The following is a 14,138-nucleotide window of genomic DNA, read 5'->3' as shown; positions in this document are numbered from 1 at the left end:
TTTCTATGAAGACGTGGAATCACCAATGAACAAAGTAAAATCACAGTAGACTGTATACTGATGGGCGACTTCAATGCGAAGGTGGATGAAAATAAGGTAGGCGGCCAAGGCATAGGCTCCGTAAATAGCAGGGGGGGGGGGGGGGTATTAGTAGAGTTCGCAGAGAGAAATAGTTTACGGATCATGAATAACTGCTTTCGGAAACGAAATAACAGGAAGTGTACGTGGAATAGCCCCAATGGTGAGACAGAATTGAAATAGAAAGTAAATTTAAGACGGTCCATTGTGTCCTTCGGAGGGGCACATGCCTCTCCGCACGTGGTTGATTCGGTGGTGATGAAGGAGGTGACGATCAGTGTTGCAGGTTATGAAGACAATAAAATATATTTACACAATTTACAACGATGAAAATTGCAGGTTACAGAAACGAAGTCACAGAGACGAATTCAATGATTGTAACTTAACACAACTGTTCTCGCACAGCCGAACAGCACTGAAGACTAGTTATCAACCGAAGGTCTCGGTTAAAACCTAGGTACTCGTTGAAGTAGGTGCTAGGCAGAGAGCCTCTAACTAGAATTATGTTTAATTCTTTTTCTTGCATTACTATGCGCCCCGCCACGGTGGCTCAGTGGTTAGGGCGCTCGACTACTGATCCGGAGCTCCCGGGTTCGAACCCGACCGCGGCGGCTGCATTTTTATGGGGGAAAGACGCTAAGGCGCCCGTGTGCTGTGCTAGGTCAGTGCACGTTCAAGATCCCCAGGTGGTCGAAATAATTCCGGAGCTCTCCACTACGGCACCTCTCTCTTCCTTTCTTCTTTCACTCCCTCCTTTACCCTTTTCCTTACGGCGCGGTTCAGGTGTCCAACGATATATGAGACAGATACTGCGTCATTTCCTTTCCGCCAGAAAACCAATTATTATTAATATTACTATGCGTTTCACGAAGAGAAAGATGTTACGGCGGTCATGTTTCAAGGCCCGCTCTAAACTTCAATAACCAATGAAGTTTAATACAAGATAGCCACAGGCCCTGAAGGTTGGGCACAATTTCGAGCCCAGGGCGTGGCTTAAAAAAAGGAACACATAAAGAAAGCATTCATAACAACCTCTCCCCACAGAAGTTCTTACCCTTATCGCGTGATGCTCTTTCTCTCTTTCCTTTCGCCGCCGCATCTCCGTGTCGCTTCTAGATGGCTGACGAGTTTCCCTAGCTATCGGACACGGCGCGTTATCTGCTCGCACATTGTGGAAGGGTCGGATGGCAAAGGCAGGAAACAAGCCCCGGGACGCAGCGATGCTTGCATAAGTGCCTGGAAACTAAAGGGCCCCTTTCAAGAACTCGAGAGCAGGTGCGCATATTTTGGCGGAAGTTGTACGTGTATCCGCTGGCGTGGGAATGCAAGATAGGATCTTGAGGGCGCCGCCTGCCGTCTACTACCCTCTCTGTACGCACCATGCGTGTTTCTTGGTGCGCTGGAGGAAAAGCGCGCTTAACTATGCCAACAGTGCTCGGGCGTTGTAGCGCTGCTGCTAAGCCAACAATGACTTCCGCGTTTTTTTGTTGTTTGCGGGTTACGCGCAGCCGGGAGCTCCGAGAACTCTCGGCGTAGAACAGAGGCGTACAGTAACCTCAAGCTATATTAATTAGAAAGGTAACGAAGCCCTAATGAAAAGTGGCCTTAAATATATTCATACTATGCGCTCACCCTTGTACCGTGCAGGATATGGAGGTCCTCAGAAAGGTGTTTGTAGCCACCACAGAAGAGTAAGGTCTCGAATTAGCTTAGACCCGAAAAGGAAGCGCAAAAAAATAGTCAAACGGAAACGCATTAACGAGTTAGCGGTACGACGACAAGAGGAGGTATTCAGGATATTGCTGAAGAAAAGATATTCGGCTCTGAGGAAGACGATCTTAACGTTTAAACAATGAATGATACTTTCACAGCTATCATTACAGAGTGCGCATTCGGAGTAGGCGGTAGGATGGTTCGAGACGATACCGGAGAAATATTATCAGGAAGCGAAAAATCTCATTAAGAAATGCCAAAGCATAAAACATTCTTACTCTACGAACAGAATACAACTGGCAGAGATATCAAAGGTAATAAATAAGCACAAGTTGGCCGTCATGGGGAAGTTTAATATGGAGAAAATCGAGCATGATCTAAAGAACGGAGGAAGCCTAAAAGCAGTGAGTGGGACCTAAGAATGAGTAAAAACCACATATATGATCTAAGAGGCAAAGGGGAAAATGTCATTACCAATTATTATATACGATAGTTAAAGTAGCCTAAGAGTTCTACACAAAGCTGTACAGTAGCCAATGTAATCACAACCTCATAGAGAGAGGCAGTAGGGCACAGCAACGGGACGTCCCGTCAGTAGCGAAAGAGTAAATAAAAAGTTCACTTCGGTAACTTTAACAGCATCGTTAAACTGGCGGGATTACCTGCCGATTTAGAGGAACGCTAACCTTACCTCCTCGAGTCAACAACACTTGCAGCCTCTTATATTCGGCACTTGTTTTTGCCTACATTTTAAATGCTACAGGAACCTCGTAATACCACCAATTCAAAGTAGCAGAACCTGTGTTTTTCTTATCTGTTGTTTAGTCATCTTTAACTTCTTCACAGGTGGTTGGGGGGAGGATGAATACTCTCTCCACGATCGTCGCAATTCGTCCTGACTGATGTACGAACAGTGCTTATGCCATTCAAGGATCGGTCTATGAAAAACAAAGAACAGTTACTGTGGCGTGTTCCTGCTCCAGACGTCACTTTCTGCTTTAATACAGTGCTGTGTCAGAATATTACAACTTGATTACCGGATATTGTTCCAGAAATATGAGCAGCAGTGGCCGATGCAATTACCTCCAAGCAAGCGTTCATATGAATGTCATCCTATTGTGAACGGTCCGAGATATTTTTGTTCTGCAGAAATTTAGATTTTTAGAAAAAAAGAGTCAAAAAGTACATGACAATTTTACCTTCAAACCGCGCTGCGTATCAATGTCTCCCTCTTGAGTGACAGCTGCAGTAATTGAAGTGGGATTCCTTTTAGTAGCTGAAAATAATCACTGCTAGACTGAAAACTTTGTAATGATGGAGTTTAAAAATTTTCTCCCCAGTGACAGCAGGGCAAATTGTTTTTGTTCGCGTAATTGTTGAACGCCAAGGCGCCATATTTACACTCTTGCGCATTTTTTCCCTCTTCAACTGTCGTACTCAATAGGCAGAGAAAGCTGCGTGCGCAAGGTATAAAACGTTCTGTCCTGTTAAGCCTGCTACTGAGTGCCGTTCTACGGGCCACGGTTTTTGAAGAAAATGAGAGCCGCCATCTTTTTACTTCTCGCCGTGTTTTACCTGTTATTATCTTCCCGAAGTTCGGAGGCTGTTGTAAGATCCCACGTGGTTCAGCGCAGCATTCTGGATGCATTTGAGGTACCTGTGGCCTTTAAGCCTACTCACTGCATTCCTAAGCATTCTGCCATCGCAATCACGCACCTGAGTGCTAGTCTTTTGTTAGCAAAGTGTCGGCCATATTCAGAAGTGAGCTGCATATCGTCAAAAACAAGCAAGTGCATAAGGAAGGAAAACGTCTCAGGGCTTGCCAAAGTTTCGACAAGAGTAATTGTTTTTGCCTTAGCGAAACGTTGGCAAGCCCACTGAGGCTTCCGCCTTCCTCGTTAACACTGTGTTTGCAAGAAACTCATCTACCTGCCCACTCTCTACGATGGACAGCATATCGCTGAAGATAATCAAGTTAAATGTGAGGCGCATATTTGTGTTCGTTATAAGGTATCCACAATTGATAATCAAAAGGCGCTCATTCTAAAAACATTTCTTTCACTACTGGGTGGGTAAGAATGATTTCCAGATTTGTTTTTCATTTTTTGACACCTCAGAAGTGACGATGTTAAACTTCATATCTGGGGTCTGCTGCTGAGGGATAAATTCGCGGTGCTGTGATTTAGAAACATGTATTTAAAACGATTTTGCTGCCCTCTGGGTGATTTGGACCTGTCTTTACATAAATATTACTGGATAATTCCATGGTTCCTTAGGCGTTCAAATATGTTGTAAAGGCAGTGTAAGATATCAAGAGTAACTTATTTCTATATACCAGGTGTTTCAACGAGTCCTGCCTCTAATTTTTAAAGCCGCTTTTTAAGGACAATAAATGCCGGGTTTCCCTGAAGTACTGGGTATAAACGTTATCTCTTTGTGCGTTGCCTTAGTGAAAGCAGCCCCAGTTACAAATATTCCATGACTTGAAGGACCCACCGCATTTTCCCTAAACTTTATCACTTTACAAACAGTGTGTAGAAAAAAATCATTGATTCGTAAATAAATGTAACACACACACACACACACACACACACACACACACACACATATATATATATATATATATATATATATATATATATATATATATATATTACAGGATAAGTTAAATGAAATGAGGGGCCCGTTTGACAAACTTATGAAGGGAGCTAACAGTCACCAAAACCAAGGTGCATAGGGGAATGTTTTTTTTATGTGTTGTGCTTATCAATGGAATATTATGGTACTTATATTAATAAATCGCATAAAGAAAATTACTTATTAAGCAGCAGAAAATACAACCATGCCGCCGGTGGGATCCGAACCCACGACCTCCGAATTTCGCGTCCGGTGCTCTTACGAACTGAGCTACGGCGACGGCTGTCCAATCTGCTGCTCTCGTGGGTATTTATGTTCATTGGGTGTAAGCGGAACTTGAGAGTGTTCACCAGCGCCACCCTCGACCATAGCGGCGGACGTAGCACCTCCTGTAATACCGCGAGTGTGACGTGGAACGTCATCTAACGGCGAGGGCGGAAACTGCGAGAGCCCTCTTAAGCTACCTAATATATATATATATATATATATATATATATATATATATATATATATATATATATATATATATATATATATATATATATATATATATATATATATATATATATATATATATATATATATATATATATATATATATATATATAAAATCCGAATTACGTGGCAGATTGTGCATTAGGAAGAACATGAGAGGACACTTAGCTTTGTTGTAAAGGAATTACGCGATAGCCTTAGTTTGACGATTCGGCGGCCTGGTTGACGATTCGGCGGCCTGGATACCGATATGGATACTTACTGTTTTAATTTCAGGCACATAATGTTTCACCTTCTATTAAGAGTGCAACGAGATAGAATTAGAGATCCCTTCAGCGCAAGTACTCCTCCATCAACATGCCCACGTAGGCGGAATTCGTCATTCTCTATTTTACGTTCATTGATTGCTGAGAGTCTTCATACCACCTGTAGCGCAATCGTGGAGCCAGTAAGCGATGAGTTGCTGCACCAGTAGGTGGCTGGTTGAAGCACAGCCAACAGTGAGGCTTAGGGGACCCATACGACCTATTATAAATCTGCCTTTCACGGTGGGCAGATTGCTCACAATGCCGTGATCAGGCTCTCATCCTCTAGGATGGCCCGGCTGTGAAGACCTCACATGGTCATGTTACCTAGGGGGTAGGTGGGCCGCCAGCTATCATAATTTTTGATCATTTCCAATGACACCGACGGGGTAGGGTTCTCTGCTGAACAGGATTCTTACGCTTTCGTATCAGTAGTGTTTCCTCCAGAGAGAGTAGCTGCCGCTGACCGGTTCAGCCAGTGCGAGCTGGAGTCGGGACCATCACTCTTAGTGTGACATGCATAAACCCGACTACACTCTGCCGATTCAGTACAGCTATCAGTGTGTGACACGTTATATCCCCTTTCCGCTCCACCACCAGACCCTGATTGGCGACCGAAGTCTCCAGCTCTGGCCCGCGTTTGGCAACGGTTTTGTCCAGGACCATTTCCTCATAACTTTAACTTCAGTAAAGCCTAACATCAGGCCAAGTAATATTAGTTCCCATCGAAGCCCATTGATACCTCAGCTCATGTCGATTCCTTTTGACTCCAGCGCTCCTGTAAAAATCTTTTTATTGTGAACATTAAAGCAATAAGTCGTCTTACAGATTTCCAGACTTCCTGTCGCTAATCTCTTCTTACACTCCGCATATTGTTGATGTCACAGACACATGATACATATTGGTGAGTAAGATTCAGAGGTGATCCCCCCCCTCCCCCGCTCACCTGGCTTGAAGCTGGTTAGAGGAGACAGGAGGTTAGCGAGAGGTTGTTCTGTTGCCCTCTTTTTTCAACTCAACCTTCGGTTTTCTACTCTCAGTCCTGCTTGATATCGACTCTTTGTGGTGGAAGGTTCATTTAGACAACTTATCTTTCATAATAGGATTTGTTCACCATCCTCCTGGTTCTGTAATTGATCAATTACAAACTCTAAGTAGTTTGCTGCTAGATTACCATACTTCTTCAACCGTTATATATATGGACGATTTTAACGCACCTGTCTTCGACTGGTCGTCGAAGACAGTGAGCAGACATGAAGTGTCTCTTGTAAGGAAGCTGTTATGCTTTTCAGTATCTTGTAGCTTAATTGAAGTCGTTCGGCAATGCACTTGGCAGGCGGCATTTTTAGAATTAGTCTTTCTTACCCCCACTGTTATAAGCAACGGTTATGAGTGCGACGTGATTGAGGAGTTATCCGATCATAAAGCTGTGTTAGTTTGAGTTACTTGCATTGTTCCTAAATCTTGTTTTGTCAACTGGACGTTTCCTAAATTTAACTGACATTCAATTTGATTCCTTTGAAGAGTTTGGGCAAATAAGTTCTACTTTAACAACTTTCTTTGAAAATCTTGTAAAGATGTGCAGTAATCGTTTCTTGCCGTTAAAAACAGAGAAAATTAACACTCCGATTCCCTGGATGACTAGAGACTTGTTGCATTTAAAACGCGGTGTCGGCAGATTACGCGGACCGAAATGTTGTGGCGAGCCTGCTAGGATCAATCAGTTTATCAGCGCCAAAGAGCAGCTTCGTATTAAAATGGCAGCCGTAAAAGATTTTTATCACAAAGTTACTCAGCTCAAAATAATGAAAGCTACTCCCTGTGAACACTGGAAGTATGTACCACCTCCTGGGTCCACTTCAAATACATTGATAATAAGCGATGTTGCAGTTTCTGAACCACCAATAATTACTTCTGCTTTTAACGACTACTTCCATTCAGTTTTAACTACAGACATTTCGATAATTCCAGTTTTTGATGCTGAATCGCATTCTTCGTTTGGGGATGTGTCATTGAACACTGAAAGTGTGCTCAATATGATACTAAACTTAGATACCAAGAAATCATGTCGTCCTGACGCCATCTATGCGGAATTTCTTCTTCGCTACTCACTTTGGTCCAGCGGATATATTACAGCAATCTTATAAAGTCCCCAACAACCGGCACCTTTCTTTCCTTGTGGAAACTCGCTCAGGTTCTCCCCCTATTGAAATCTGGTGATGTGCAATTACTACCTAACTACCAGCGAATTTCCTTAATACCGCAATCATGCAAAATACTGGAACACGTTGTCTTTACACATATCATGAAATTTCTCGAATCTAATAACATACTAAGTGCTTTCCAGCATGGCTGTCGTCGTGGCTTCAGTACTGTAACACAACTTACATAATTCGTTCATGGCATCAGCAGTTCTCTCGATATAGATTACCACGTCGTTGCTATTTTTATAGATTTAGCTAACGCCTTCGATACTATTTCGCACTCTAAATTAAAGTTGAAGCTGTCCGCTATATTGAAAATTCGTTCCTGGTGATCTGAACATCGGATTTTCTCAGCGCTCCCAGTACGTACCGTTCAACTCTACTAACTCATCTCCAATTGTTCCATCTGGGGTTCCTCAAGGTTTTGTCTGTGTCCTCTTCTGTTCCTGCCGTGTATTAAGGATCTGTCATTTCACGCTTCAGTAAAGATACAACTTATGCCGATGACCGTGTTTTATGCCGAACAATTAAATCACCATCTGATCATGTCCTTGACAATTCATTCGCTCATTTATGCTACTGGTCAATGACGTGGCAATTGAATATTGTCATGTAGTAGTGGTGACGGCACTCGAAGGAGTAATGAAGACGGGCAAAAGTTATTCTAAAAGAAAACTGTTATTGGGCTGACTTGCGCCCACAATGGACTGACTCACTCTGCGGCGGCGTAGCAACAAGCGTGTTCGGCGGTCGTCGAACAGAAGGCCCGCTGCTGTCGGCCGTCCTCAATTTAAAGCTGATAGTGAACTTTCGAGATAAAGCGTTCAAAGTTACTAGAACATACCGGAACAACGTAGAATCAGCTCTGCCTGGCTGAAATCAATCAAGATAAATTTAGTCGCGTCTGGCGTTGCAAACAAAGCGATAAAGTGGCGTGGCGGCAGATTTAAATAAGGAAAAAACACTGCAAAGATTCGTGGCAATATTGTAAGCTGGGCGACCGAGCTTTACTGGCAGTTCCAATAATGACGACGAAATACGAACCGGCGAACAAGCGTTGATGATGATGATGAGGATTGATGAGGGTGATGATTGATAATCACAGATGTGGTTGAAGTTCAAGAAAAGTGCTCACGATATTAACTTTTCTAAGACTGTCTGTATATCATTTTCAAACTTGTGCTCTTCTTTCCTCACATATTCATATAATGCAGTCAACTTACACAGACTGTACCAATAGAAATATTTCGGTCTTCTGACGCACATGTCATGGTCAAAACACATAAACGTCATCTGCAATAAGGCTCTTAAAAGACTAAGAAACTGAAATCGACCATTGCGCGCCGCTTCTCAAGAAGCCAAGCTTTTAACATAAAACACCCTTATTCGCCCCACTCGAATATGCTTGTGTTGATGGAATCTCTGTAAGCAGTGTAAAATGAACCAACTGGAATCTGCGCATAAAAAAGGCCCTGTGCTTAGTGTGCAGATTTGACATCTATTTTTAGCCGTATAATTTTCATCCGCAACTAGGCCTCGCTACTCTTACCGCTCGTCGTCGTCTAGAACGGCTGAAATTAATGTACAATCTAATCAATTCACCTCGTTTTTCTCCGCTAGATAATTATCTTACTTTTCACAATTGTCATCTACTGGGAGTCACCATGTCGAAAACATTTCGCCCTTTTATTCCCACGCTAACTTCTTTAAGTATAGCTTTCTCCTTCGTTCCTTTGAGGTTTGAAATTTCTTACCTGACAACATCCATTCATTATAGTAGAAAAAGTTTTACCTCTTCCTAATGTTTATGATTGTTCCTTTTCCTCCTTGTATTGTTTCCTTTATTCTACCCCACTCCTGCGATATCTTCGCTGGAGGCTGCAGTATGTATAAATAAAATAAAGACACTGAAGCGTACCCTGGGCCGCTGCGATCGAATTCAGCACCTTCTGAATACGGCGCGGACGATCTACTGCAAGGTCACTGCTTTGGTTCTCCACCCGTCGTCTCCCACTTTTTCTGTCCCCTGGAAATGAAGAGAAGGATTTCCCTCTCTCCCCTTTCCTACTTGCCTACCGAGGCTTCAGACGCATCAAATGGCGAGAAATATTTTTCAGAAATGGCTGTCCTAATGCTAGCGCATTAAAAATACTTTGGGGCGTTATATTAGATTGATGGGGAGGAATTGCGAAAGCATCCATCTTTCACTGGCCGAATTCTAACTCTATTCCAATTCCGACTGCGCAACTACTGAAACTCTGCCATATTAACAGATCGCGTGAAGCCCTCACACCACTATCGGCGAAGTGTATAAGCTAGCACCACTGCACTAGCAGCCCAAACACAGCTACAGGGAGGGCTTGCGAAATCCAAGTTGCTCTTTCCGAGCAATGACAGAAGGAATAGTTCCCGGAAGCTTCAACATGCCTGTTCTATGAATAATTTTCTTTTAAGCCATTTTCATTTTTACCAAATCATTCTTCTTGTTTGTGTCTGCCTCACCTTCCCTACAAGAAAAAAGGGGAGAGGGTAGGGGCAAGAGTAGAGGGGAAGGGTTGACAAGTGGCTGGTGGAGATATACAACTGATCCTAACATTACCTAGGAGTTAAAGGCTGCTCGCAGGCGTCTACGCTTACTGGCAGTTTTCGAGTTAATGACCCTCTATATACTACCGTATTGAAAAAGGCAATTGTGTAACGTGATGCGGCATTTCTGCGACAGCAGTATTGTTGTATTGATTGCACGATTATTCTATATTGGCAGCCACGCATGCCAATTGGCAGCTGTGACATCGCGAGTCGAACGACACGGAGTCTGCACAGAAAATGCTGGAACACGACTGAATGAAAACGGCGGCACGAGCTCTGGTGCTCCCGCTCCGGACACGTGCGCTATTGCTGCACTGATCCTCCTCAACCTTTAGCTCTCGCACTGCCTCTCTGTCTCGCTGCGGCGTTCCGACGCGAGCGCTAGTTCCTCTTGCTATCCACTAGTGGTGCTATTGTTGCTCTCCTCCTCTCTCTCTTGCCTTTTCCTCTTACACCGCACTCCAGTGCTGCGCAAGGGCCACCGTTGCTCAGTTGTTGGGCGATGCCCTAGTGCGCCGCAGGAGCCGTATTCAATGTCGGCCGCACTGTGACAGAAGCGGAAGGCAAAAGGCCTATGTGCTGTGCGACGTCAGTGCAAGTTAAATATTCCCAGGCTCTCGAAATTATTCCTGATCATTCATCTATGGTGCCTCTTTCTTGTTTCACTTCCGCCGTGATCCCTTCCTAAACCGTAAAACCAATTTCTTAAAACCAATTTTCATTTCCGGCGCTCCCTGCTTCCTTCTGTATTGCTATAGCATTACTAGTGCCAATGGGAGAAAAGCCGGCAGCGTGTGGTTGTGCGTGTATACCGCAGATGGTACAGAAAATCGCAGCGATAGTAGAAAAATAGGGTAGCGTCATCAAGCGGCCATCTGACGCAAACAGCACGCCCCCAGCACGGCCCCTTCAAATAATTTTCTATATACATGTCGTTCGTCAATGTATACTCGCCATTGGCCGACCTCCATTTGGTGCCAGATCTCCCTACATTCGGGCCAATATTCTGTTGCAACCGTGAGTCGTAGAAAGATCGAGGTGGTGTCATACAATTTCTTGTTCCATATAGCTTACATGAGCAAAGGAAGTTGGAAGCTACTTTGCAAAAATGGTCCGAAGTGACGCCATATGCACCTTCAGATATATGCCTTCCCAGGCTTTTGCCTCAAAATAGTGATGAAACCGCTTGTTCCACAGTTCCTGGTGGTTTTATGTTCGCATATATGTGCGTGGTTGGGTGTCAATGCACCAAAGGCAGTAATGTTTCCTCATTCGCAAACGTAGGTAGTCTTCAGTGTCTCCGCTGACACTGCCCTTTCGCAGTTCTCTCCGGTGAAGACGTCTACAAGTAGTCTTTTCAGGAAACGCGGGCTATACTGCTGAAGTGGTACAACTGATTCGGTCAGTTTTCTCAGAAAGTATAAACACCGGCTTTCAATGGCGTATTTGTGAAGAATATAGAACAACGGCTTGCTCATGCACGCACACCATCACTGCTTACGTGGACACCTCAAACAGGCTGTGGCACGCGGCGGCGTACACCTAAAGCACCAGGGTTCGAATCCTACCACGGCAGCCGCGTTTCAGTGGAGGCGAAACGCTAAAGGCGCCCGTGTACTGTGCGATATAAGTCAACGTTAGGGATCCCTAGGTGGTACAAACTATTCTGGAGCACTACACTCCGGTTCGTCGTTCTATCTTCTTTCACTAACCACCTCCTCGCTTCCCTTACGGAGCGGTTGAGGTGTCCACCAAGAACTGAGGCAATTAGTTAATCGTTTCCTTTTCTCAAAGAAACTACAAAGTACAAAACTGAGGAAGTTCTTCGCCTTTACTTTATTGAAAACTAGCGCAAGGTTTAGACATTGTTCATTTTGCGGCAAGAAAAGACAGATAAGTGGCTCCCTGGTTCAATGGACACATCAGTTGCACGGTGGTGTCCGCCAGCAAAAAACCACTCTTGCGCAGAATATTTTATGTTTAGCAATGCTAAACCGCCAGCTATTTTTTTCAGCTACAGAATAAATTTGATATAGGCATTTTCCTCCTGCAGGACAAAGGTAGCAAAGTAATTCTGACTTTCCTTCCGTATAATAAAAGTATCGCTTTTTCTTTCCTCCTGTTTTTGGTGTACGTAGAGGCATTGCACAACGGCATGATGAAGAACGCTTGCAGCGCCGGAGAGGGCACAGAGCTAGGAATTTTGTCAATGGATAGCTAGGATTTCTGTTGCGTTATTGGTGGAGGGCTTGAGGAAGCCAGGTTTGAACTCGGCATAATCATTGCGAGTGTAGGTAGGGTTTAGGACGTCAAGAAAGACAATTAGGAACAACAGCGTTGTAGAGTTAGAGCTCCCGAAGAGGGTACAGGATGCCCGTGTTATGATTCCTGTTTCCGCCGCCACTCTTCACAAGCAAAATCCCTCAGATGCAATGTGCTTCGCGTGATAAACCAGCAACTAGCAGTGCAACAAATGCGCTGGCCCTGGTTCAATTACTCTACAAAGAGTTTCTGCCTTAACACAGAAGCAAGCAGCCCTTCACCGTACACTAGTTCACCACCTTGCTGCAGTATTTCGCGACCATCCCGAACATGAATGAAATTGAAACACAGTTATGATGATGTTATTCTTATATGTCTGCATAGAACATTCACCGGCCAGACTAAGTGAATGGGACTCGGTTAGGTAATGTGGTTTGGCCGCATGATACTAAGAGCTTGTTCATAATAATGACGATTTTTACTTTTTTTTTCCTGCGAACTTTCTGCAGCGCAGAAGCCAAAGGGGCGAAACAATGAACAGATACGGAAGCACAGAGTTCAAACAGAAATTTAATGCGAAATTAACAACGATTAAGCTGGTAATTTCTGACTAGGTAAGGCATAACATATCGCAGACTGCACATACGTGAATTATTCCACTGGGCACCGAGATTTCGTGATGAAAACGGAAAGCGCAATAACACGTATACCCGGCGGTCCAGATATTTCCGCTGCTTCCAAAATCTCGCTCACACTCAGTTTGGCCTGTCTATTCACCACGGAACAGCGGTGAAATCCTGTGCAAAGCGGCGGTTCACTAGGCACCACGATCATCAGTGCCTTGTCAGTCATTAGTTTACGCGCCATCATTCATACCTAGAACCATAAGTGACTTGAATAACCTACCATCAGATATTGCTACCGAGGTTCACGCAGACAAATTTCACAAAATGCTGCATACCCATCAGAATCTGACGTCCCTGTCCTCCACTTTACTTTTATAGAGTTAGTGATCCTTCTTTTGTGCTCAATCGAATACCACAACCTTATTCGAGATGTTTCTTTGCCATTCTTTTTCTTTCTACGTTGTTTTTGCATTTTTAATCCCAACTGTTTGAATTTTTAACGCTTTTCTATTTGCACTACAACTTTGTTGTTATTGTTGTTTTTTACTGTACTTCAAGATGGTGTCTGTATTTTTTCCCCTTTTTTTCTGTTTCGAGCAAAGTGTTGTCAGAGTGCTTCGTGTTTCTCCACTATTCCCTTATGTAATACCCTTCCCGGAGGGCCTACAGGGTATTTGAAGAAATAAATATAATAAGAGATTCTCCGCGCACTTACGTTGGATGACTCCGATATGTTTTTCCTTTAAGTTGTAACCCATACTCTGCTGTCTGATTTGTAGTTTTTAGTGCTGGTGTACATAAATGTGGCCTTCGACGTCGATAAAGCACGCAGTTTTTATTATGTGTGTGTACAGTAGGGACACTCAGACTGCAAAACGCCCAAACAGGTCGCCGAAATAGCAATATTTAACCTATTAATATTCTCCAGAAATGTTCGCTTCGAGGCGACACGGCGGCAACGCAGCGTCTATTTTCGGCAGAGGAAATGAGGTGTCATGCTGAATGGCCACGCTAAAACATGGTTTTCGTCCTGAATGGCCAAGCTAAAACATGGTATGAGAATCATGAGACTTCCCAGCAAAATTAGAAGTAATTTAGGAAAGAACTCGTGAAAACATTCACAAGTATCGTCTGCGAAGAAAAAGCCGAATTACTGCTTGTAACTTGCATCCAACCGATAAATGGGACCATCCTTGCACACGTCGAAGAGATGTGCCATCGAGTCCAGT

At 43.8% G+C, this 14,138-nt stretch overlaps 1 protein-coding gene across 1 annotated transcript in view; it reads left to right on the top strand.

The window, feature by feature from the left end:
* Positions 1-3,308: 3,308 nt before the first annotated feature.
* Positions 3,309-14,138, top strand: part of LOC144097420 (uncharacterized) — a 60,344-nt gene continuing 49,514 nt past the window's right edge. Inside the window, exon 1 of the mRNA XM_077630147.1 lies at positions 3,309-3,444. Coding sequence (XP_077486273.1) covers positions 3,328-3,444 — 117 coding nt within the window. The 5' untranslated portion in view covers positions 3,309-3,327. The remainder of the gene's footprint in view (positions 3,445-14,138) is intronic.

Source organism: Amblyomma americanum, chromosome 7, assembly GCF_052857255.1.
Source record: "Amblyomma americanum isolate KBUSLIRL-KWMA chromosome 7, ASM5285725v1, whole genome shotgun sequence".
NCBI lineage: Eukaryota > Metazoa > Arthropoda > Arachnida > Ixodida > Ixodidae > Amblyomma > Amblyomma americanum.
Note: the sequence above shows the minus strand (reverse complement) of the source record. Positions and strands in the feature narration are given on the sequence as shown.